General features: G+C 41.5%; 1 protein-coding gene across 1 annotated transcript in view; it reads right to left on the reverse strand.

Annotated features, from left to right (window-relative positions):
* The window catches only part of SLC6A19 (solute carrier family 6 member 19), an 83,224-nt gene that overhangs the window by 37,287 nt on the left and 19,103 nt on the right, over positions 1 to 26,834 (reverse strand). Inside the window, exons 3-7 of the mRNA XM_050939731.1 lie at positions 19,188 to 19,325; positions 9,612 to 9,793; positions 8,650 to 8,760; positions 7,489 to 7,601; positions 209 to 337 (exon numbers count right to left, since the gene is read on the reverse strand). Of these exons, the coding sequence (XP_050795688.1) occupies positions 209 to 337; positions 7,489 to 7,601; positions 8,650 to 8,760; positions 9,612 to 9,793; positions 19,188 to 19,325 (673 nt within the window). The remainder of the gene's footprint in view (positions 1 to 208; positions 338 to 7,488; positions 7,602 to 8,649; positions 8,761 to 9,611; positions 9,794 to 19,187; positions 19,326 to 26,834) is intronic.

The following is a 26,834-nucleotide window of genomic DNA, read 5'->3' on the forward strand; positions in this document are numbered from 1 at the left end:
TCTTGGACATGATCATGATTTTTTTTTTAAGTTACAGTCAGCAGTATGAGACCAGATCCTGTAACTGGTCCATAGGGCTCCTTGTGCAAGCAAGTGCTATTCACATGAATAACAGAATAATTCTAACTGAACTAATGGTGTGGAAAGTCAGGCTGCTTCCCCTCATGCTAAACAAAAGTCTGCATAATTAGGTTTTATTACAATTTACCTGCCGAAACAGTCATCATATCTCTCTGTTGCCCTGAACCCAATGATGGAGTATATGACAGTTGCTGCATAAATGGATGTGAAACCATTGATTATAGAGATAATCACAGCATCTTTCTCACAGTTGTTGCTGTAAATCAAAAGACAGAAACATCAATGAATTTTCACCAGTATATATATATATATATATATATATATATATATATATATATATATATATATATATATAAAAATAATATTAAAAATTGGTTATTGGAATTATCATCGGATCAGGACACTAATTTATATGTATATAAAAAAATTTCTGAGAGTTTAGAAACAAATCAGTTAACTAGATTGAAATAAAATTAATTTAAAACTGTATCCTTAAAAAACTTTAACATTGCTCAGTCATTTTTGTCTTTAGTTAGACTGAAGGAATAACACAGCTACATCAAATTTTCAAAACAGTTAAAATTAATCAATCACATGCAAAAGTTATACTTGAAGAAATAAAGTTGTAATTAAGTTAAATTATTATGTGTCAGAGGATGAATTAGAATAAGAACAGCCATACTGGGTCAGACCAAAGCTCCACCTAGCCCAATATCCTGTCTTCTGATAGTGGCCAATGCCAGTTGCCCCAGAGGGAAAGAACAGATAATCATCAAGTGATCCATCCTGTCACCCATTCCCAGCTTCTGGCAAACAGAGGCTAGGGACACCATCCTGGCAAATAGCCATCAATGGACCTATCCAACATGAACTTATCTAGTTTTTTTTTGAACTCTGTTACAGTCTTGGACTTCACAATATCCTCTGGCAAAGAGTTCCACAGGTTGTCTGTGCATTGTGTGAAGAAATACTTCCTTTTGTTTGTTTTAAACCTGTTTCTCATTAATTTCATTTGGTGACCCCTGGTTCTTGTGTTATGTTAATATAAGAATATAGAATGTAAGAGTATCACACTCATTCCCATGCTTGCAAGTTGGTTTTGTTGGGGGAAGGGGAAAAGAATAGGAATAATGTGACTTTTCCTAATCACTGTGACAGAGTGTCAGCCCTAGTGGCCAGTTTACATTTTACCCCTTACAAATCAAGAACTCTTGCATAGCTTATATTTGCTTTAAGGTTTTCTATACAATAAAAAAAGCTAGAAACTTTCTTAAAAAAAATTATCCTTGACTTGTATCTATTCTCCCTGATCATGGGGGCTCTGCAGCTAGAGGCCCTGAGGGCCTCAAATGCCAGTTGTCTGTGTGTGTAAATGAAAGCTTACACAAAGAGCGCATCTACATTTTTGAGGTGTATTTCACCTGTATTTGAAAACTTCACCTTGGCTGAGAGATACTCACAACAATCATGAAACAATGAGAAGTCCTGTGCATCCAAGGAGGGATAGCTCAGTAGTTTGAGCATAGACCTGCTAAACCAAGAGTTGTGAGTTCAATTCTTGAGGGGGCCATTTGGGGAACTAGGGTGAAAATCTGGGGATTGGTCCTGCTTTGAGCAGGGAGTTGGACTAGATAACCTCCTAAGGTCCCTGCCAATCCTAATATTCTATGATTTACATCCAGAATAGTGTGCTCAAATAAGGCAAGATGCATCATATACACTGTGACAGATATTGCAACCCTTTGGGGACCATATTGTATTAAGTTTATGTATCACTGTGGGTCATAAATTATATGCAACTCCAAGGAAGAGGGGTATCACACCTCCTCCATGAACCAAAACAGTGGGAGTGATTAAAGTGAATCACTCTGTAAACACCTCCAGAGAGGTATCACTCCCTGGGAGGCTTGCATATTCTGGTTCAAACTGGGTTTCTCAGAGACCAAGAGACAAAGAAAGGGATTTTTGATATAAAAAGACTGGGTTTTAACTGACTCAGGGACTACTTTCTCATCCAGAAGACAAACACCTGATACGTTTAGTGTGTTTAAATCTGTTTATTGTTTTGTTATGTCTTTTCTATATGCTTTTACTTTAAGAATAAATGTTCTTGCTGAGAAAAAGCTGTGAGGTAACCTGTAACTGCTGGCAGTACACAGTTCATAGCCCTTGGAGAGAAAGCAACATACAGGCACTGGTTGTTAGGAAGACTGGCTTGCTGGGGATATCACAGAGAGCTGAGCCACCTTAAAATGTCCTGATCAGAAGGGAGCATAGGCAGCTGCAGTGGCACAGGAGCCAGCAAACAGAGCTGTAAACAGGGGAGTTTCAGTGGGAGTTCTGTTGGAGGAGAAGGTTTTTGCATTTTGTGTATTGTATTTTGTAGCTATATGTGTGGAGGCTGGTAGGGGCAGTATGCTGGGAGAGAAGCTGAGCTCTGATTGGGGGCAGGGCTTCTCTGTGTAGGGGTCCTATAAAGGTAGCCAGACAGTCAGGCAGCCGCATAGACAGCTGCAGCGGCACAGGAGCCAGCAAACAGAGCTGTAAACAGGGGAGTTTTAGTGGGAGTTGACAGGGGGAGTTTGCGGGACTAGGCAGAGGAATTAACAAGCTAGTGAAGGGAGGGAGTGATGTTCTGCCAGCGTTCTGGTGCCTGTTGGGGGTTTGGTTTGCTGTAGGTGGTGGTGGTTTACTTTGGTTTGGTTTCCTGGACTAACAGGTTTTAGGTGGGAAGGCTATGACCGATACAGAGGCAGCAGTGAAAGACACAATGAGGATGATTGGATGCGCAAGCTGCGGCATGTACATGATCCTGGAGGGGGTACCTGAAAAGAGTTTCGTCTGCATGAAGTGCCGCCTGATAGAGCTGATGGAAGAAAAGATCCGAGAATTGGAGATGCAGGTGGAAACTCTGGTCGAGTTTAGAAGGGGGTTCAAGCAGATGATGGAGCAAAGACATGAGGAGGCTGAAGGGAAAAGCTCAGACTTGCAGATGGAAGCAGGACCAAAGAATTCTGAGGGGAGACTGCTGGATGAGGAAAGTGGACGGTAGAAGCATGTGACTAAGAGAACCAGGCGGAGGAAAAGAAGGTTCTGCAAAGGAGAAATAAAACTCAGGAACAGGTTTGCAGAGTTGGAAAATGAAGAAGGGGCACAGCAGGTGGTCGCTGAAGGTAAGAGGGCAAGGAAGAAGAGAAGAGCAGCTAGTCCTATAGGAAGAGGTGAAGAGTCAATGGAGACAACACCAAATATGAGCCCCAGGAGGATACAGGATGGATTGCGGAGGATTGCAAGGGACAACAGAAATTGAGAGGACTTGAAGCCAGAGGGGACAGGGGATAGACCAGAGAATCACATTGTCACCAGGAAAAGGCAGGTCTACATGATCGGGGACTCCTTACTGAGAAGAATAGACATGCCTGTAACTAGAGATGATCCAGAGAACAGGAGGGTGTGCTGTCTGCCAGGTGCTAAGATACGGGATGTGGACCTGAGGCTTTGGGATGTATGGCCACTGGGAAGCATTCATGGACAGAGGACTGTTCTCTCGGGATGGACTTCACCTGAGTAAGGAGGGAAATAGACTTCTAGGATGGAGGCTGGCACAACTGATTAAGAGAGCTTTAAACTAGGAATTGGGGGAGATAGTTGGGAGATGTCCAGGTAATCTCCACGCCAGAATTTAACATTGAGAGAGAAGAAAACAAAGCAAGAAAGGATACAGTCGTGGGTAGGAGAATGGACATAAGGAGGAAGGGTAGTGTAGATACCAGTCTAATAAGTGATACTGGTGGTAGAATGTCTGTGCCTAATCAGATAAATGTAAGTGAAGCCAAACAGCAAAAATTAAGATGTTTGTACACTAATGCGAGGAGCCTAGGAAACAAAATGGAGGAACTAGAGCTACTGGTGCAGGAAGTGAAACCAGATATTATAGGGATAAAAGAAACATAGTGGAATAGTAGTCATGACTGGAGTACAGGTATTGAAGGCTATGTGCTGTTTAGGAAAGACAGAAATAAAGGCAAAAGTGGTGGAGTAGCATTATATATCAATGATGAGGTAAACTGTAAAGAAATAAGAAGTGATGGAATGGATAAGACAGAGTCTGTCTGGGCAAAAATCACATTGGGAAAGAAACTACTAGATCCTCTCCTGGGATAGTGCTTGGGGTGTGCTACAGACCGCCGGGATCTGATTTGGATATGGATAGAGACCTCTTTAATGAAGTAAACACTAATGGGAATTGTGTGATCATGGGAGACTTTAACTTCCCACATATAGATTTGAGAACAAGTGCTAGTAATAATAATAGGGCTCAGATTTTCCTGGATGCGATAGCTGATGGATTCCTTCACCAAATAGTTGCTGAACCAACAAGAGGGAATGCCATTTTAGATTTGGTTTTGGTGAGTAGTGAGTACCTCATAGAAGACATGGTTGTAGGGGACAACCTTGGTTCGAGTGATCATGAGCTAATTCAGTTCAAACTAGATGGAAGAATAAACAAAAATAGAACTAAAGGCAGAGGAGGCCTGGAATTACTTCAAGTCAAAGTTGCAGAAACTATCAGAAGCCTGCATCCCAAGAAAGGGGAAAAAATTCAGAGGCAGGAATTGTAGACCAAGCTGGATGAGCAGGCATCTCAGAGAGGTGATTAAGAAAAAGCAGAAAGCCTACAAGGAGTGGAAGATGGGAGGGATTAGCAAGGAAAGCTACCTTATTGAGGTCAGAACATGTAGGGATAAAGTGAGAAAGGCCAAAAGCCATGTAGAGTTGGACCTTGCAAAGGGAATTAAAACCAATAGTAAAAGGTTCTATAGCCATATAAATAAGAAGAAACCAAAGAAAGAAGAAGTGGGACCGTTAAATACTTAGGATGGATTGGAGGTTAAGGATAATCTAGGCATGGCCCAATATCTAAACAAATACTTTGCCTCAGTCTTTAATGAGGAGCTTAGGGATAATGGTATGACAAATGGGAATGAGGATATGGAGGTAGATATTACCACATCCAAGGTAGAAGCTAAACTCGAATAGCTTAATGGGATGAAATCAGAGGGCCCAGATAATCTTTATCCAAGAATATTAAAAGAATTGGCACATGAAACTGAAAGCCCATTAGCAAGAATTTTTAATGAATCAGTAAACTCAGGGGTTGTACCGTACGACTGGAGATTTGCTAACATAGTTCCTATTTTTAAGAAAGGGAAAAAAAGTGATCCGAGTAACTATAGGCCTGTTAGTTTAACATCTGTAGTATGCAAGGTCTTGGGAAAAAATTTGAAGGAGAAAGTAGTTAAGGACATTGAGGTCCATGGTAATTGGGACAAAATGCAACATGGTTTTACAAAAGGTAGATCATGCCAAACCAACCTGATCTCCTTCTTTGAGAGGGTAACAGATTTTCTAGACAAAGGAAACGCAGTGGATCTAATTTACCTCAATTTCAGTAAGGCATTTGATACGGTTCCACATGGGGAATTATTAGCTAAATTGGAAAAGATGGGGATCAGTATGAAAATTGAAAGGTGGATAAGGAACTGGTTAAAGGGGAGACTACGATGGGTCATGCTGAAAGGTGAACTGTCAGGCTGAAAGGAGGTTACTAGTGGAGTTCCTCAGGGAACAGTTTTGGGACCAATCTTATTTAATCTTTTTATTACTGACATTGGCACAAAAAGTGGGAATGTGGTAATAAAGTTTGCGGATAACACAAAGCTGGGAGGTATTGCTAACACAGAGAAGGACCGGGATGTCATACAGGAAGATATGGATGACCTTGTAAACTAGAGTAATAGTAATAGGATGAAATTTAATAGTGAAAAGTGCAAGGTCATGCATTTAGGGATTAATAACAAGAATTTTGATTATAAACTGGGGACACATCAGTTGGAAGTGACAGAGGAGGAGAAAGACCTTGGAGTATTGATTGATTATAGGATGACTATAAGCCGCCAATGTGATATGGCTGTTAAAAAAGCTAATGTGGTTTTCGGATGCATCAGGCGAGGTATTTCCAGTAAAGATAAAGAGGTGTTAGTACCATTATACAAGGCACTGGTGAGACCTCATCTGAAATACTGTGTGCAGTTCTGGTCTCCCATGTTTAAGAAAGATAAATTCAAACTGGAACATGTACAGAGAAGGGCTACTAGGATGATCAGAGGAATGGAAAACCTGTCTTATGAAAGGAAACTGAAAGAGTTTTGCTTGTTTAGCCTAACCAAAAGAAGGCTGAGGGGGGGATATGATTGCTCTTTATAAATATATCAGAGGGATAAATATCAGGGAGAGAAAGGAATTATTTAAGCTTAGTACCAATGTGGACGCAAGAAGAAATGGATATAAACTGGACACTAGGAAGTTTAGACATTAAATTAGACGAAGGTTTCTAATCATTAGAGTGAAGTTCTGGAACAGCCTTCCAAGGGGAGTAGTGGGGTCAAAAGACATATCTGGCTTCAAGACTAAGCTTGATAAGTTTATGGAGGGGATGGTATGATGGGATAGCCTAATATTGACAATTAATTTGGCAATTGATCTTTGATTATAAGCAGGTAAGTATGCCTCGTGGTCTGTGATGGGATGTTAGATGGGGTGGGATCTGAGTTACTACAGAGAATTCTTTCCTGGGTGCTGGCTGATGAGTCTTGCCATATGCTCAGGGTTTAACTGATCACCATATTTGGGGTCGGAAAGGAATTTTCCTCTGCAATTTTCACTCCATGCATCTGAAGAAGTACGTTTTTTACCCACAAAAGCTTATGCCCAAATATATGTTAATCTTTAAGGTGCCACCGGACTCCTTGTTGTTATTGTCCACCATGTGTGGAGAAAACTCAGGTATAGTATGTGAAATGCCATGAACTGCCCAAAGATGGAATTTCTTTGGAATTGTCCTATTTAGGGAGCAGGGATTACCCAGCTGCAGACTTTATTTGGATTCTGCTCCTTAAATTTACAGAGTTGTTGAGCCCTACAGAGGCTCTGGCTATCTATCCAGGAGCCTTTTGACGCTACACTGCTTCTGGACCCCATGGCATGATGAGTTCTGAAAAAAAACAAGTTCCCAGAGACTGGCCTATTTTGCCATTTCCTCCCCTACTTTATAGCTTTGCTCCAAAGGGTGAGGGAGGGAAAGGGGGAAGAGACATTCAGTATGTAGTGATTCACATCATACAGCTTTATTATGCTGAATTCATTAGTATTATAGTGCATTAGTGTGCTCTGCTAGGATATGAAAAAAGAACAAGTGTTTTCAAAGGATGCAGAGAAAAAGGGGGTTGAAGTTGTACTCTTTTATCCCTCCAAAGAAGATGTACTGGATCTGAGTCTAACTGCAACACTGTATCTCAAATAATGAAATACTGACATCAAATTGTATTTTTTGTGCTTGCTACTTACTGAATAGAATTGTAACTAGAGAAGGCGATAAGGCCTCCAAAGGCAAGGGAGAAAGAGTAGAACACCTGGGCTCCAGCATCCAGCCATGTGACTGGGTTAGTCAATTCAGTAACCTGAGGTATAAGACAAAAAGCTTCATGAATGTATAATATGACATCTTATGTTATATAATATTACAGCTTATGCTGAATATCAGAAAGTGATACTAGTGACTGGAACAAGATCATTGGAGATAATGGTACATAGTTAATTCTCACTCTTAAAACATGGACAGCAAACAAAATGAGTGCTTTCATAAACTTTTCTTTGTGTTTCTTATGTGTTAAAATTAAATATAAGTAGTTTTTTAAACAAATATATAAAAAGACAAGATTGTCTTCCTTTAGGTGACAGTAGGTTCCTTATCTCTTTCCTCCAAAAGTATTTAAGTTGTACCACTTAACACTGATTGATCAACAGATAAACCCTGATATCTTGGCTTCCCATGGCAGCTGAACATTTCTTTCAGTGAGAAACTGTTCTGAAAATAAATCATTTTAATACAGATATCTGGACAGAAAATTCCAAGATAGGACTGTAATCCCATTCTAAATCCACCATTTATGTTTCAAACTCAGGCTGAGTGCTTTCTACTGGTAGAGTATGGAAGCATTCTAGAAGCAGAATGTAGTAGGAGGTGAGAAAACAGTTCACATTGTTCTGGAATGATCCCTCTGGCCCATTCAGGAGTTCAACAACATAATTTGAGGGGAGCATGTATTCTTTCATGGCTGAAAGAATAATCAGCATGATATGGTGATAGGTTTGAGACTGTCTACAACAGAAGACCCAAATGGCTAGCATGCAATTATTAACAATTTCCTAATGTGTTCCACTGGGAGCTGCAAGCAGCTGTACCTGCGGACGCTCAGATAAACAAAGCATCTTGCAGCCTGCCAGGGGCTTACCCTGAACAAACTGCAAACCAAGTTTGGGAACCACTGCTCTAATGCAAAGAAGGGCTCTACCACCCAACTCAAGCTTTAAGGAAATGGCTTGTAGGATGCCTGAAGGATAGTCAGAATATATACTGATAGAAGGGGTTTATTTTCTACTTGTCCTTAATGATACAGATATCTACTTAATGGCCTTATTCACAGACAAAAGAATCCAATCACTTACATTGGGAGTGAATAGATATACAATTCCACTGACTGATCCTTTCAATGTCAAGCCACGGATCAGGAAAATGGTAAGCACAACATAAGGAAGAGTTGATGTTACATACACTGCCTGAGGAAGGAACATATAAATATTTAAAATTATAACATAAATAGTTTCTTGAAAAATAAAGAAATGAGAGGAGAAAACAATTAAATGTGAAACAACAGATAAACAATAGAAAATAGTGTCAAACTGGTCATGATTAACATACTGTTGGAATGCTTGTGTTTGACAAATGCAGTACACATGTATATTTTGAGTTATTAATATATATAGAGAGAGAGGCAGTGCTCAATTTAAGGCAAGTTGTAACTCTTCAGCATTCAAGTCATGACTGCAAACTATGAAAAACAAATCTACAACCTGATGTCTGATTATTACTGTTGCTATTACAAAAATTTGGGAGCTGCTGAATGTTCAACATCTTTAAAAATAAGGGTACTTATTTAAGTGCTTAACTATGCACTTAGGAACCTAACTTTAGGTACCGGGACTCATTTTTGAAAACCTTGGATTTGGTATTTAGATAGTAAGTATTGAGGGATGAGCACAAACCTCAATAAGGGTAGACACACATGATTTGAGAATGGTCAGACCAAAAAGATCAGTCTATTGGATCATTCATTAAGACATCTTAAAGGTAAGTAAGATACAGAATGAGAGAAAGGCTTGTTGAGATCATGGAGCTGGATCCTACTGAATCCACACATACACTGAATTCTCATTCATCCTGCTTCCCTGTTCAAAAGGATTACTGAGATATGACATTTTAAAAAAAATTGATATTGGCAATAGGATTACTTTTGCTTATGAAATATGTAGCTTTTATAATATAACTAGTTTCACATATCCTCCTGTATAAATAGGGAATCACAATAGAATTTGTATATCTCACTCTCATATAAAACAAAATGTAGTACCTTTCCTGTTGTTTCAATGCCTCTGATTGTGCACACATACAGTACTCCCCAGGCACATGTTAAACACAGTAAAAGCCACCACTGTATGGTGCCTGAATCATCAATGGAACTGGAAATATTTAAAGTTTCTCTATACCAGAAATAATCTACAGGAGAACTCTTGGCACACTCGTCTACGTAATCTGTAACCATAAAAAGATGGTCATTCAGTAAATTTATTATAGATATGTAAAATAATTATACACCAATTGTACCCTAAATTACAGAACTGTAATCCCACTGAAATTTGTTTGGTAAGTCTCAGAACCTCTTAGAACCTGGTTTCATGGGAAACTGATAGATTCTTACAGAAGGAGGCCAGCCTAATTGCAATTCTCATGGAGAATTTGTTGTTTTTTTAAACCTACCCTATATACGAAATCTGTGAAGCTGAACGGGAGGAAGACTCTTGTATATGAGTTTCCTTTCCCATTTTTTATTGACTAGCTATGAGGAGGTTATGGTGGCTTGGGGAGAATAAAATGGGGAGGGAAGTTATGAAAACAAGTATAATTTCTACAGTATGTATTTTTGCTTTTTTTCCCCTCCAAGTAAAAGAGATGTATGCATGGGTGTTCTTTAGGGAGAGCTTCCCTCTCCAAACTCAATTAAAAAAAAATCTTTGGGCCTTCCATTGCTTTTATCTTGCAAGAGATCTTGTCTGAGAATTCCCTTCTGGAATGTCCTTGAAGCAAGAGTCCCTATTGCCATTAATTGTCCTCTTTCTTATAATATAAAGGGCACAATTCTAGAGTTGGAGCAGTGTACAGGTGGATCTACTGGTTGTTAATTTCTCTGCATGAACAGGTAAGTTTGGCCAAATGTTAATGTATACATCTAGGAACTAAGAAAATAGTGATATGATAGGGGGACTCTATCCTGGGAAGTAGTGACTCTGATAAAGATTTGGGGTCATGGTGGATAATCAGCTGAACATGAGCTCCCAGTGCAACACTGTGGCCAGAAAGATGAATGCAATCCTTGGAAGCAAACACAGGGGAATCCTGAGGAGGAGTAGAGAGGTTTGTATTTGTCTTTGGCACTGGGGCATCAGTTGCTGGAATATTGTATCCAGTTTTGGTGTCCACAGTTCAAGAAGGATTTTGAGAAAGATTCAGGGAATGATTAAAGGATTAGAAAATATGCTTTATAGTGATAGACTGAAGGAGCTCAAGATTTAGCTTAATAAAGAGAATAAAGGGTCACTTGATTACAGTCTATAAACATCTATTTGGGGAAAAATATTTAATAATGGGCTCTTCTGTCTAGCAGAGAAAGGTATAATACGATCCAATGGCTGGAAATTGAAGCTAGACAAATTCAGACTGGAAATAAGGCATACATTTTTAATGGTTAGAGTAATTAATCATTGGAACAATTTAGCAATGGTTGTGGTGGATTCTCTCTCATGGAACATTTTAAAATCAATATTAAATGTTTTTCTAAAACAGACGCTCTAGGAATTGTTTTTGGGAATTTCTGGGGCCTGTGTTATACAGAATGCTTCCTGTCACAGGGCAGCTGGCGCCAGTACTCATGGTCAGGGAGACCTGACTCTAGAGGAGAAGCAATTCATTGGACTCACAGTCCAAAATATGCCAGGCTGATGGCCACCAGGCTGCAATTGTGGAAAATGAACTAGGCAACAGGACAAGTTCCGAGGAGCTGAAACAGAGCGTGAACAAGCCCTGTGGTTCCTGACAGAGCACTCTGGAAAGCACAGCCAGATATGATTAATGTAATAGACAATCAGGAAGTTACAGGAGCCGAAAGTCACTGTGGATGGACAACACATACTGGAGCAGAAAGGCAGCACTTTGCTTCCACTTCAGGTTCAGCTGCCACTTAAAATCCTTCAGCAAACAGAAAAGTTGCAGGAGCAACTGCAGGAGATCTGGGCCATTAACAACATACCCACCAAGTCCAGCAACAGCTGTTGGAGGTTGAGTTATAATGGGAGATGAAGAAAGAAGAGAAAGAGGCTGCTAAAGAAGCAACTTGGGAGTCTGAACATGGCGAAGCAACTCAAGACCTCCTAGCTTCAGGAAGAGCTGAATAAGCTCACCAATAAACTGAAGCATAAGCATAAGCATAAGCAGCTATAGTTGGAGAAGGAAGCTTTTTACAATGATAGCAGGATCAAAATCAATGAGCTTCAACAAAGGACAGATGGCGAGCTGAAACCTCTGCAACTCCACAATCAGAAACTGCAACAGCTATACCATCTCACTCTGGTGTGTGCGACCAGCTGCAAAGCCAGCAGAAGCAACATGAAGTGGCTCTGCAAGCCCTCCAGGACCGGATCTGGACATTGAAGACCCAGGACACAGTGCAAAGCCTAGAACTGCAATAGCAGCAGAATGAGGAGGTGATTGTGAGACAACACCTAACTACAGGAATCCACCTAAGTCAAGGGCCCCCTCCTGTAGCAAGTTAAGGAACTGAAAGGACAGAAATGATAGTCCAGGAGAGAGAAGACCTGTGTGAAGCGGGCATGAACGTGGACCTTGAGATGGAAAAAATGATAACTGTTTACTAAGGGGCTTGCATCCCCACAGGGGAGTGGGCAACAGTCCAAGCATTCTGGAAGATGGTGCAGGAAAATGGATTCATCACTCAGCGAAGGATTTATTATCAATACCTGCCAATACAGAATTGACTATAGAAGCTGCAGTATTGGTGGTAGCCTAGACAGCTACTGAACTCCTCATGAACAAAGTTAGAAGACAGACAACCTTAGAAAACATGGTTGCTACAGCCCACAGGGCAAAGTAGAAATCATAGAAGATTAGGGTTCGAAGAGACCTCAGGTGGTCATCTAGTCCAACCCCCTGCTCAAAGCAGGACTAACTCCAACTAAATCATCCCAGCCAGCACTTTGTCAAGCCAGTCCTGAAAAACCTCTAAGGATGGAGTTTCCACTACCTCCCGAGGTAACCCATTCCAGTGCTTCACCACTCTCCTAGTGAAATAGTTTTTCCTAATACCCATCCAAGACCTCCTCCACTGCAACTTGAGACCATTGCTCCTTGTTCTGTCATCTGCCACCACTGAGAACAGCCTAGCTCCATCCTTTTTGGAACCACCCCTCCCCTCTAGGTAGTTGAAGACTGCTATCACTCTTCTCTTCTGCAGATTAATAAGCCCAGTTCCCTCAGCCTCTCCTCATAACTCATGTGCCCCAGACCCCTAATAATTTTTGTTGCCCTCTGCTGGACTCTCTCCAATTTGTCCACATCATTTCTGAAGCAGGGGGCCCAAAACTGGATGCAATACTCTAGGTGTGGCCTCACCAGTGCTTAATAGAGGGGAATAATCACTTCCCTCGATCTGCGGGCAATGCTCCTACTAATGCAGCCCAATATGCCATTAGCCCTCTTGACAACAAGGGCACACCCTTGACTCATATCTAGCTTCTTGTCCACTGTAATCCCCAGGTCCCTTTCTGCAGAACTGCTGCTTTGCCAGTCGGTTCCTAGCCATTAGCAGTGCATGGGATTCTTCCGTCCTAAGTGCAGGACTCTGTTCTTGTCCTTGTTGAACTTCATCAGATTTCTTTTGGCCCAATCCTCCAATTTGTTTAGGTCATTCTGGACCCTATTCCTACCCTCCAGTGTATCTACCTCTCCCCCAATCTTATTGTCATCCGCAAACTTGCTGAGGGTGCAATCCATCCCATCATCCAGATCATTAATGAAGATGCTGAACAGAACTGTACACATGGAGCACTCCACTTGATCTTGTTGATCACTTCCGGTTGAGCCCGATGATCTAGCCAGCTTTCTATCCACCTTATAGTCCATTCATCTAGCCCAAGCTTCTTTAGCTTGTTGGCAAGACTACTGTGGGAGACCATTATCAAAAGCTGTGCAAACATCAAGGTATACCACATCCACCGCTTTTCCCATATCCACAATGTCAGTTATCTCATCTTAGTGGGTGATCAGGCATGACTTGCCCTTGGTCAATCCACGTTGACTGTTCCTGATCATCTTCCTCTTCTCCAAGTGCTTCAGAATGGATTCCTCAAGGACCTACTCCATGATTTTTCCAGGGACTGAGGTGAGGCTGACCGGATTCTCTTTCTTCCCTTTTTAAAAGATGGGCCTATATTTGACTTTTTCCAGTCATCCAGGACCTCCTCCGATCGCCACGAGTTTTCAAAGATAATGGCCAATGGCTCTGCGATCACATCAGCCTCCCTCAGATGCATTGAATCCAGCCCCATGGACTTGGGCATGTGCAGCTTTTCTAAATAGTCCTTAACCTGTTCTTTCACCACAGAGGGCTACTCACCTCCTCCCCATACTGTGCTGCCCAGTGCAGCAGTTTGGGAGCTGACCTTGTCTGTGAAGACTTTGAGGCAAAAAAAACATTGAGTACTTCAGCTTTTTCCACCTCATCTGTCACTAGGTTGCCCATTTAGTAAAGGTCCCACACTTTCCCTGATCTTCTTCTTGTTGCTACCATACCTGTAGAAACTCTTCTTGTTACCCTTCATATCCCTTGCTAGCTGCAACTTCAATTGTGATTTGGACTTCCTGATTACACCCCTGCATGTTCAAGCAATATTTTTATACTCATCCCTAGTCATCTGTCCAAGTTTCTGCTTCTTGTAAGCTTCCTTTTTGTGTCTAAGCTCACTGAAGGTTTCTCTGTTAAGCCAAGCTGGTCACCTGTCATATCTGCTGTTCTTTCTGTTTGTTCCTGCACCCTCAATAAAGCTTCTTTAAAATACAGCCAGCTCTCCTGGACTCCTTTTCCCCTCATATTACTCTTCCAGGGGATCCTGCCCATCAGTTCCCTGATGGAGTCAAAATCTGCTTTTCTGAAGTCCAGAGTCTGTATTCTGCTGCTCTCCTTTCTTCCTTTTGTTAGGATCCTGAACTCAACCATCTCATGATCACTGCTGCCCAGGTTCCACCCACTTCTACTTCCCCTACCAATTCTTCCCTGTTCGTGAGCAGGGAGCATGGGCCCTAGTTGGTTCCTCCAGCACTAGTTCGTCAAGAGGAGCATGGCCCCTAGTTGGTTCCTCCAGCACTTGTACCAGTGTTGGTTCCTCCAGCACTTGTACCAGGAAGTTGTCCCCAACACTCTCCCAAAACTTCCTACATTGTCTGTGCACTGCTGTATTACTCTTCCAGCAGATGTCAGCATGATTGAAGTCCCCCATTAGAACCAGGGCCTGTGATCTGGAAACTTCAGTTAGTTGTCTGAAGAAAGCCTCGTCTACCTCATCCTTCTGATCCAGTGGTTTATAGCACACGCCCACCATGACATCACCCTTGTTGTTCTTGTCCCTAAACTTAACCCAAAGACTCAACAGGCTTTTCTCCAGTTTCATACTGAAGCTCTGAGCAATCATACTGCTCTCTTACATACAGTGCAACTCCTCCATCTTCTCTCCCCTGCCTGTCCTTCCTGAACAGTTTCTATCCATCTATGACAGTGCTCCAGTCATGTGAGTTACGCCACCAAGTCTCTGTTATTCCAATCACATCATAGTTCCTTGACTGTGCCAGGACTTCCAATTCTTTTTGCTTGATTCCCAGGCTTCTTGCGCTCATGTACAGGCACCTAAGATAACTAGTTGATTGCCCTACTTTCTCATTATGAATCAGGAGACCTCCCCTTCTGCACCCTCCACCTTGTGTTTCCTCCCACTTCCTCACTTACCTCAGGGCTTAGGTCTCCATCCCCCAGTGAACCTAGTTTAAAGCCGTCCTCACTAGGTTAGCAAGCCTGCTTGCAAAGATGCTCTTCCCCTCTCTTTGTTTGGTGGATCCCATCTCTTCCTAGCAATCCTTCTTCCTGGAACAACTTCCTATGGTCAAAGAATCCAAAGTCCTCTCTCCAACACCACCTGCATAACCTCACATTTACTTCCACAATTCCATGGTCCCTACCCGGGCCTTTTCCTTCAACAGGGAGGATGGACATGAACATGACTTGCTCCTCAAACTTCTTTATCCTTCTTCCTAGAGCCACATAGTCTGCAGTGACCCGCTCAAGATAATTCTTGGCAGTATCATTGGTGTTCACATGGAGAAGTAGGAAGGGAAGCTGGCTGAGGGATTGAACAGTCTTGGCAGACACTCCGTCACATCCTGAATTCTAGCTCCAGGCAACAGCGCACTTCTCGAGTCTGGACTGCAGATGGATGAGTCTAAGGGAGTCCCTGACAGCTACCATCCATCTCTTGGGAGTGATGATCATGGAACCCCTCATCCCTAGGACAATGCATCACATGCCTTCTGGTCAAGGGGGTCTCTTTCTGATCATGGCACAACTCAGTGCACTACAGGACCAAAATGTGGGCAGCCTTGAAGGAACTAGAGAAAATACTATCCTCAAGAGACTGTACCCTGGCTCAAGCCATGAAACAAAAGCAAGAGTTAGCTGGCCTGATGATAAAAGCAAGTGACAGGTAATGACAGCACCTGCTGTTATTGAAGAATCTGAGGGAGCCCCATGAAAAATCTTTCAACAATCCCATGGTATCAAGACCCAAGATAAGAGAACTGAACTTCTAGAGGGTGAGAAGGCAGCCCTGAAGGGGCGATTGAGTCCCAGGAAATGTCAGACAACACAGGACAGATGGGGTGAGGCAGAGCCTCAAACCCTTGAAAGGGAAAGCTGCCAGGCTGGTGAGGAAGAAAGTCATCCCCAGAAAGGAGCTGAAGTACAAGAGGAAGGACTGAAACAGAGATTTTGGATATAGCAGTACAAGACCCTAATCAAAGTGGAGCTAAAAAGAAGTCTAGCTTAAAGGTAAACTGGGACCCTTCCAGGGAGGAGAGTAAAAGTATTTCTCCAATGGATAACATCACACATGAAGTTATGTGGATCCAAGAGACTCAGAAATGGGCTAAGCTGTTACTGAAGGCTGTAGGAAGAAAAGACTAGATTGGTAATAATGAGAAACCCCAAGGGAGAATTAGGCTCAATGTAAGACAACCTTAACTCCAAAGGATGTGCCTGAAAATGTATCCTGGAAGGCTGTGTCTGAGAAGATCAAGAAGAAGCCTGACTCAGGTTTGCCAATGGTCAGAGACTAATGCTGTTAATTATCTCTGATGCTGTTAATTATCTCTGGCAATACAAAATGTACAACTTGTTTTGAATTATGATGTACCAAAGACTATAGGGGAGTTTGTTTGCCACATAACCAACATAGGACTTTGTGAATATGACTTGCAATATTGTTGTACTTCAGTGATGAGAATAGAAGAATGGTTAAAAGATTTGCAGACTTCTTTGAGGCAGTCAAACAAGAAAAACAAGAAGGACCTCTCTTCCTAGAAAAATGATTGAGAGGTGACCTATGTCAGCAGTCCTGGAGAACGTGCTTAATGGTTGAGCCTATTTAGAGATAGGCAAATACTTAATCTTGCCTTGGGAAGGGCAGTGTTCATTTTTTAAAATGAGGGGGGGAGGGGAATACATCACAGGGTAGCTGGTCCCAGGGGGGGTGAGGGTCAGGCACCCAGCTTACCTTTGACAGGATCTGTTAAGGAGAGTGGCCCAACCCAGATCCACCTGCAGCTAGTTAATTGCCGAAGTAGCTGGGAAGCAGTTAGTTCGATAAGAAATACTTGGGTCTAATAAAGGCTCATGAGGGCTTAGTCAAGAAGCCAGCTCTCCTGAGGTGAGATACTTCTCAGGGGAGCTGGTTAGGAAGCTATTCCAAGTGATGTCTACCTGGAAAGAAGAGGCTTATGGAGAAAGGAACAGGCAAGGGATAGGAACAGCCCCAGAGAACAAATTGAGTGTGGAACCTCCTTGGGAGCTACCAAAGACTTGCTCAACAAAGGGGAAAGAGTGGAAGCCAGCTGAAAACCCAGCAGAGGCCCAAGCTTCAGGCAGGAAACTCAGCCTGAGAGTGCTCCCTGGCTAGAAAGGCAAGACATAAGATTGATTAAACCAGAAGTGGAGAGTTCCCAGTGGAGCAGCTGACTGAAGCTTTCATTTATGTTTTCCTTTTTCCATTACAATAAATGAGACCATCAGAACAGGTTGCTCCTTAATACTAGAAAGGCCTGGTTAGTCTTATACCCAGATGGGAAGAAACTGCGACATCATGCCTGACTGCAAGTGGAGGTGCTTCCACCTCTGTACTACTTCATACATTCATGGTTGGTGTTCATCAGCCGTTAGTCTTTCCATGTTGTGGAATATTTAAGCATTTGTTTGTTGGTTTAAGGCAATCTGTTCTGAGATCAACACCCAGAATTTGAACTTTTATAATTGTCTAACCTAAATATCATTCTGGTCTGGACTACCAGAATATGCAGCTCTTTTATATTTGTGCCACATACATTTTGTCATTAGTGATTACTATTTTCTGAAATAGTGCAGTTGAAAAGTTATACCTAACATGTCTCACCTCACTTAGATGTATTTATATGTCACAAAATGTTACAGCCTTCTCTCATATTTTAGATAAATAATTTCCAACCTGTTCTCTTGTCTGACACAGACTGGAATGTTCAAAGCTGCCTGAAGGTTTTAGATGGTCATTTCCCATTTGAAAGCTCCTAGGTACCTTTGAAAATCTCAGACACAGTGTTAAAATTTATTAAAAGAAAACGATCAATTTCACTTGTGATAGAAATCTGAAGTTTCAATGATGATGCTTAATTAATTTTCATATGTTTCTGAGTTTGTTTATAGTGAGTGGAGCTGTTTATAACTTTAAAATTTGATTGTGCTAGTGTGAGGGAAATGGGTACACTCTATCTATACAGACCATGAAACATACAAAAGCGTTATTGAACTGTATCTTTTTTAACCTATCAAGATTTTTTTATGGTGCCAATAATCTACAAAGTGCTCCTGAATGCTGAATCTTGCACTGGATCTTGTACTTTTGCAAATACGTGTATTTTCCTATATATACGGTATCAACTCTCTCTTAGGTGGTGCCAGTTTTAAAGAGGGTACAGTGGGTCAGCTATTTCATCTAAAGGCTGAAATTTAAGCCAGAGGGATAGCTCAGTGGCTTGCACATTGGCCTGCTAAACATAGGGTTGTGACTTCAATCCTTGAGGGGGCCACTTAGAGATCTGGAACAAAAATCTGTCTGGGGATTAGTCCTGCTCTGAGCAGGGGGTTGGCCTAGATAATCAACCCTGATATTCTATTATATAATAACTCAGGAACACAGATTTCATGTAAAATGTCAAATTGTATGGTGAATACTCTTCTGCAAAACTGAAATATTAAAATATTAAAATGCTCACTGATAAAGTAGAGAGACAAGGTGGGCAAGTTAGTATCTTTTATTGGAGCAACTTTTGTTGCTGAGAGAGAAAAGCTTGTCCCTCTCACCAACAGAAGTTGGTCCAATAAATGATATTACCTTACACCCACCTTGTCTCTCTAACATGGGACCAACATGGCTGCAACTACACTGCATACAACCCTGATATAGTTGGTATGATATGTTATTTTTATACAAAAAAGTTCCTATTGAATGATTTGCTAATGACAAAAAGTGCTTTGCAAATTAAAATACTATTTCATAATCTGTACCCGTTCTGTTAGCATTGAGTGGGCAGTCACTCCAAGGCAAGGGCTCCTGGAAAGAGTTGAAGAAATACCACATCACCCAGGCAATGATAGTGTTATAGTATAAACCCACCAGGAAGGATACAAGCATTGCTGATATACCTGAAGAAAAAGGAGAAAGATTATAATATGCAGCTTTTAGTTGTTTTTAAAGGAATGTTAAAATATATCAACAAAAATATAAGACATTATAAAGCTAAGCCACCAGACTGATCTCAGTCAACTATATGAATGCTGTGAAAATTTGTATCTTGACAATGTAACGTAATAGGTTTTTTAATGGATATAGATGAGCACAAAAATTCTGGTATGCTAGACACAAAGTAACACATATTATACACACAACCTCTCCATATAAACAACATTAGGGTTACAAAGGCAACTGTAAATTTAGCATTCCTTAACTTTTGAATGCTTGACTTTATAACCTTAACATTCTTTTAACATAAACTTAGGGTTTTCTAAATGTGATTTTCTAACAAGCAAACAAAAACCAAATTCCATTTTTTAAAATCATATTGATCATACATGGGTAATCAGCACATTTGGGACATTTAGATGGACAGCACAGTCTTCTGCCACTCAATTTAATGTAGAACTTCTAGCAGAAGTAGGCTGTTATCCTCTATGCGGCCAGCTAGCAGGGGAGAGGTGAGATACTCATTTAGGCTTATAGGTATTTGCTAGACAGCAGAAGAATGTTGAGACTTGGGTATCCTGGGTTTAGTTACATGTTTTGGAGGAGCTTGTGCTCTAATGGTTATAAATCTTTTATCCCTGTCCCTAAGTTCCTTCCTACCTCCCTCTGCTGTTATACCATTCCCAACCTAGTCTATTTGCTTATGTCCCTATCTCCCTCTCTGCTCCTTACCCCCTCTGAATTTGAGTCCAAGAACATACTTCATGGTGCCTGGCATCAGCAGGGAGAGCACTGAGATCAAGGGAAGAGTGAACTTAAGAACATAAGAATGGCCATACTGGGTCAGACCAAACGTCCATCAAGCCCAGTATCCTGTCCTCTGAGAATGGCCAATGGCAGGTGCCCCAAAGGGAATAAACAGACAGATTATCATCAAGTAATCCATGCCCTGTCATCTAATCCCAGCTTCTGGCACACAGAGGCTAGGGATACCATTCCTACCCATCCTGGCTAATAGCCATTGATGGACCTATCTTCCATGAATCTATCTAGCTCCCTTTTGAACCCTGTTATAGTATTGAACTTCACAACACCCTCTGGCAATGAGTTCCAGAGGTTGACAGTGCATTGCATGAAAAAATACTACTTGTGTTTGTTTTAAATCTGCTACCTATTCATTTCATTTGGCGGCCCCTTGTTCTTGTATTATGAGAAGGAGTAAATAACACTTCCTTAGTTACTTTCTCTATACCACTCATGATTATAGACCTCTATCATATGCCCCCTTAGTTGCCTCTTTTCCAAGCTGAAAAGTCCCAGTCTTATTAATCTCTTCTCATACGGAAGCCGTTCTATACCCCTAATCATTTTTGTTGCCCTATTCTGAACCTTTTCCAATTCCAATATATCTTTTTTGAGATGGGGGAATCACATCTGCACGCAGTATTCAAGGTGTGGGCGTACCATTGATTTATATAGAGGCAATATGATATTTTCTGTCTTATCTATCCCTTTCTTGATGATTCCCAACATTCTGTTCACTTTTTTGACTGCTGCTGCACATTGAGTGGATGATTTCAGAGAACTATCTACAATGAATCCAAGATCTCTTTCTTGAGTGGTAACAGCTAATTTAGATCCATAATTGTATATGTATAGTTAGAATTACGTTTTCCAACGTGCATTACTTTGCATTTATCAACATTGAATTTCATCTGCCATTTTGTTGCCCAGTCACCCAGTTTGGTAAGATCCTTCTGTAGCTCTTCACAGTCTGCCTGGAACTTAACTATCTTGAGTAGTTTTGTATCATCTGCAAATTTTGCCACCTCCCTGTTTATTCCTTTTTGCAGATGTTTTATGAGATGGTTTATGAGATGGTTTATGTTAAATGTGCGTCTCCCTGATCTCAGTTCTGGTGTTTGATGACACATTAGCTCTAGGCAGCTGAGAGGAGCATTTCCAGGTAAAATCACGGGGATACTAGGGCTTCTTAAAATCATTTCATTTTGATTTGTCAGATCAAAATTACATCTTTTTCCCTACACACATTCTATGAGAGAGCTGACCATTTTAGATGAAACTTAAAAAAAAATTCAGTCTGAGGCAGACACCTGTCATGAAAGCTACCGACTCTGCATGTAACCACAAACACTAGAAAATGGCAGCATTGTATGTTGCATTTTCACCAAACACTTGTTTAACCCTCTTTATCACCCAAAGATAATTAAGGAGTAGACTGTGATTCAGACTATATACCCATTGAGGGGAGTAACCCCCAGCTCACACTCACACACGGGCCATCTGGACCGTGGGTATAGATGAGTAGTAGTAGCAAAGTTATTTCCTTGTTTATTCTCTGCCCTAGAGTAGGTGAGCAGTGACTGGGTGGGAAATGGACAGAGTGGTTGGAGTCTGGGTTCTGACACCCACCTTGCTGGTAAGAGTAGCTGAGTCAGTGCAGATGTGGTTAGATATTGATAGATGTTTGGCTGTGTGTATGTGTTCCCTCTGTGTGCTGACTCAACCCTGCACAGATAGCTGGCATGGCAGACCTCAAGCAAACCACTCAACGACTACAAGATATGATAAGGGATGAAGGCATCCAATCAGGTTTATTGTCAATGAAGCATGGTACTAGTATCCTGCAGACTCTACTGGACCACTAATAAATGTATGCTCATAACAATGGACCAGCTCAGTGAATGGTGGGACTTTCCATTCCTCCCTAGGCCAGACAAAGATACTCCCTCTGAGATACATCTTTATATCCTGATACAAACAAGTTACGTGCTTCCTCTGATATACTTACTTATTGCTCCTTGATGTGGCTAGTTATCATCCATCACCTTGTACATGTTGATTCAATCAAAACATCTCTATTACGTATTGTCATCCTGACTTTATCTTTTAGGAGGGTTTAGTGTGTCCCTGTTATCTTTGGGGCATGTTTTTGTATCAGCCTTAGGAATGTGTATTTCTGCAATATTAGCCCTGTTCTTGCCAGATTCTGTGAGCAGGTCCTGCCTCATACCAGGCCTCAAATACAAGGGTTTATGTTTCAGGCTCTCTTTCTACTACAGCAGAATGAGGTCGAAATTTAATGACGGTATGCAGGCTAGCAATAATTTTTCTACACCCCCTAGGAGCAAGGAGAAAGCAAGAGAGAAAAATTCCAAGGTATGTCTCTGAGTCACAATACCGCCTGAAGCTTCTCCCAGAGTAAGGCAGTTTATGCACCACCACTGGTTTAGGTCTAAAGATTTTGCCTGAAAACAAAAATCTAGCCCTACACATTGAAAACACAGGGCCAGATTCTGATAATCTTACTCATATTGACTAATACCTTACTCCACAAGTGGGCTTACTGACTTCAAACTAAAGTAAGAGAACCATTTGGTAATAAGGAAATTACACAAATTTTTAAAATAAAATCGTAACTTTTAATAGGATTTGAACTCAGTACTTTGTATATAAAACAAATATTTTAAGTAACTAAACTGAAATGATTTTTGTTAATATATATTGGAATGTCAAGATCCAGTGTTTAACGCATGCTGGGCATATGCAGCTTTAGAATACATTCTTCCCTTGGTGAGCATGCAACTCCCATTAGCAGAGATGTATCTCTGCAATAGTTTAGAAGGAAAATTTTGTACTCCACTTAGCTGTACTGACTGCAGGAAGAAATGCATTTTTACAAAAATTAAAGCTATGATATTGAAGTGACTTTAGTGACTGTGATGTGTTCCATACTGATAGCCCTGAGAACTAAAAACCTCTTCCTGGAGAACAGGTACGGCATGGATAACAGCAGTAGTACAAGTTTCCTCACCAATGTGCCTTATCAATATTTTTGACAGTTTTGGGGCTGAACAAATAATTCCAACTCCATGAATTCAATCTTTGGCTTTTGGTGAGACTCCCAGCATGGGTGCAGAATAGTCCAACTATAAGTGTGTGTTTTGTTGCTCCACTAGTATCCACATTGACAACACAGAATTATTAGGTCATCAGATAGTAATTAGTGATACTAGATCACTACTGACCTGGGCTAGATTCAAACCAGTTACCTACAGATAAAAGGCTTCTCTGTATTTATTACCCAGCCTTGAAGCTGGGAATATCATTACAAGGGTATTAAAAGTCACCATCTATAAAGTGTGAAGATTTACCTGTGGATTGTATCTCACTGTAAACACACACTACTAGTGAGAAATTAGCATACTAATGCACTCATAAAAAGTAACATATGTGGATAAATCTTCAGATTGTTGTAGAAGGTTTGCATTTGCAGTCCTTTTGTTCATGGCAGGTTTTGTGCCAGACTATTTAGCCACAGTCCTGAGCAATAGGTGGTGCATAAGCTGCACCATCCAAGGAGTCACTGTGCATAACAGATACCTTTCTGGGACATAGACATTTGCTGCCATTATAGGGTAACACCAAATTATGTTAGCCCTGTACTGGCTCAGATGAGAAGCAGCAGAGCAAAACTCTTGTACACTCAGACCCAATTGCCCGGTAGCATGCACAGAGATCTTACCATCCCTGTGCATGGTCCAAGTCACAATGTAGCCTTTTATTTAAAAAAAGTCAGGAACTCTCTGAAGACATCCAGAATATTTCTCAATGAGAATTAGGCCCTATATTTTTAATGCTTTTTGACTGCACTGTTTAGAGGACGTCTCTTGCAGGAAGTTTACCAAGATATATCTGTTGAAAGCAGATTGCTTTCCTTTTCATTAGTTCCAATGAACAAGAAATGTTGAAATTGTAGACCCAGCACCTAAAATGACTTCTTGTTTTAAATTTGTGACAAGTTAGGGAGTTTGTCCTGCTAGGGTGTTAGCTTGGCTTTCAATGAAAGTTTTTTTCTGGGTCATTAGGGCAAGTGTGGGATGGCTGTAGGATTGAGATGAGTGGGACTGACATTTGTGTTGTTGTGATTGCTGGAGGATATTGACATTCTCACTGATTATGGAATGAGAAATGTACAGAATAATAAAAATATGCACTTCTAGGAGGATTTGGAAAATATTACTTGCAGCTCTTTACCAACTCTGCAGTTCTGCCTGTTTACCACCAATAGGGACTGCTGTTAGGGGGGCTATGACTTTAAACAGGGAGTCTCCTCAGCCACTTTGCCCCTGCAGCTGCACCTGAAGCTAGCACCACTACTTACAATCACACTCAAGCAAACTTTGCCTTTAACCAGGGACAGCTGGGCCTCAGCACCTGGGCTGAGATCATTCCTTCACACTTCTGGGTCCGTTTGCTCAATATTGTCATGTTTGTGTTTTAATGGGATGAGTGTAAAGTGGTGCTGATAGTGGATTAATGGTGATGAGAGATTTAGATGAGGAGAAGGAGTAAGTTACGGCAAAAGTGGTTTCTCTTTTTGAGATGAGAGGCCAGCAAAGGAAAAATTATTTAAAGAATCCCCTGGTGAGTGTATGCAGTCTCTGTAGCAGGCAGACTGATTATGGGTAACAGTAGGATTAGAAATGTGAGCAGTTTGTGGTGTGAGAGCCACTCTTTTTGAGGGTGAAAGTGTGACAGTTGATAGGTGGTGGATTGAAAGGGTTTGTACCATTGTGTGACAACCCCTTGGGGTTAGAGGACAGTCTTGAATTCTTCTCTCTGCCACTTCCAGGACAGTGGAACTGATAGGGATGAAGAGACTATGGAAGTTGGTGGAACTTTGATTTCCTTCTTCATCTAATCACAGTAGAAGGGTGGCTAATGAGAGAAGAAAGACATAATTGGTACAGAAAAGGGGGGAATCCTGTTTTGAGAAGAACAGAACAGTAGGGTGTGGGAGGCCTTAAGGTGTGAGACAGCTAGTTGGTGTGAATCAGTGGGTGAGTGGTTTAGAAAGGAGTCTGATTATGGCTTTGCATCCAGCTTTAGGGATCACTTTTTGGGAACTCAGCTGCATCCTTTCAATGGTCACTATTAAGTTGCCAAGAGGGTGATAGTGTTGCCATATGCAGGGAATATGGCGTCTCAAGGAGGTGGGAAAAAGAGGAGAAGGTGGTATGGCTGAGAGGGCTTGGGCTCTTTGATCCCTGAGGTGACTGACAAGGCTATAAAAATAAGACATTTGCAAGAAGGAGGGGTAAACCAGGAATGAGATGTTTAATCTTAGCAGTGGGTGAAGCCAACAGAACTATTTATCAGGCAGTTGAGTTTTCATGAGATAAGGATCATGATGATAAACACAGAGAGATAAACAAGGGCCTCATCACCTTTACTAGAGTTTTAGCTCTTAGTATTTATTGATTCTGGAAGCAGTGAGAGAACTTTGTGCCACCACCTGTGCTTTGGACTTGTGCCCTTCTGAGATGTTGAAGGTCAGGGGGAAGTACTGGGTCATTTTCTGGTGGAGACTAAAGACAGTAGCCTGCCAATTGCTTTGAAGGAACATTAGTGCAGCCTCTTTCAAAGAGGTCAGTACTTGTTCGTTACAATCAGTCCACTTCTTCCATTTTTCAGTAAGATTGTGCATAAGGCTATAGTAAGATCACTCCTCACAGTAGCTGGGTGTACTGGATCTCCTTACTCCTTGTCAGTCAGGGTACAGACCAAGTTTTAACACAGAGACTATATGGGTCATGCTGGTTATTGAGCTTCTCCTGATGATGGATGAAGATCAGATGACCATGCTGGTATTATTAGATTTCTCCAGTGCCTTCAATACCATTGATCATAAGACATTGTTCACTTGTCTACAGACCTTTTCAGAAGTGAACAGGACTGCTCTTCAGGGGGTTCATTCTTTTCTCAGACATCTCACTGGGTAGTTGTGAGCAATTGCTCCTCATCCTGAAGAGCTCTTAAACGTGGGTTGCCACAGGAAGCCCCTCTACCACCCCTCCTATTCAATGTGTATACAAGACTGCATGGAGGGATAATAAGGAGGTATAAGGTGCAGTGATTTCATTATAGTGACTACATCCAATTGTATTTCTCTATCTCATCCAACACAGAAGAAACCATTAAGTGTCTCAGACAGTATTTAGCTGAGATTGGGATATGGATGAGATCAAGCTGTCTGAGGTGAGGAGGGGGTTTGGGAGAAGCAGCTAGAAGAGGTGGGAGACGTAATATCAGACCTTCTGACAGAGTATGTGTCCATCTTTAGTTATCATGGGTCACAGCTGAAAGGCAATTTTGGAACCCACCAGCTGCTGTTAGGGGATTACATTACAGGAATAACCAAGTCAGCTTTTTGCCATTGACACATGGCCAGAAGGTTGCCACTTTCCCTTTCAGATGCAGACTGTGCCACTACCTATTCATTGGTCACCTCAAGATTAGACCATTGCAATGAGCTCCACATGGGGCTACACCTTAAAACTGTTTGGAGATTGAAGCTAGTGCAGAATGCTGCAGTTCGCTAAGTAGGGCATCTCATTGGGAACACACCACCACAGTGCTCCAGGATCTGCACTGGCTGCCTGTTGGTT

The sequence above is a fragment of the Gopherus flavomarginatus genome, chromosome 2 (genome assembly GCF_025201925.1).
Source record: "Gopherus flavomarginatus isolate rGopFla2 chromosome 2, rGopFla2.mat.asm, whole genome shotgun sequence".
NCBI classification, from domain to species: domain Eukaryota; kingdom Metazoa; phylum Chordata; order Testudines; family Testudinidae; genus Gopherus; species Gopherus flavomarginatus.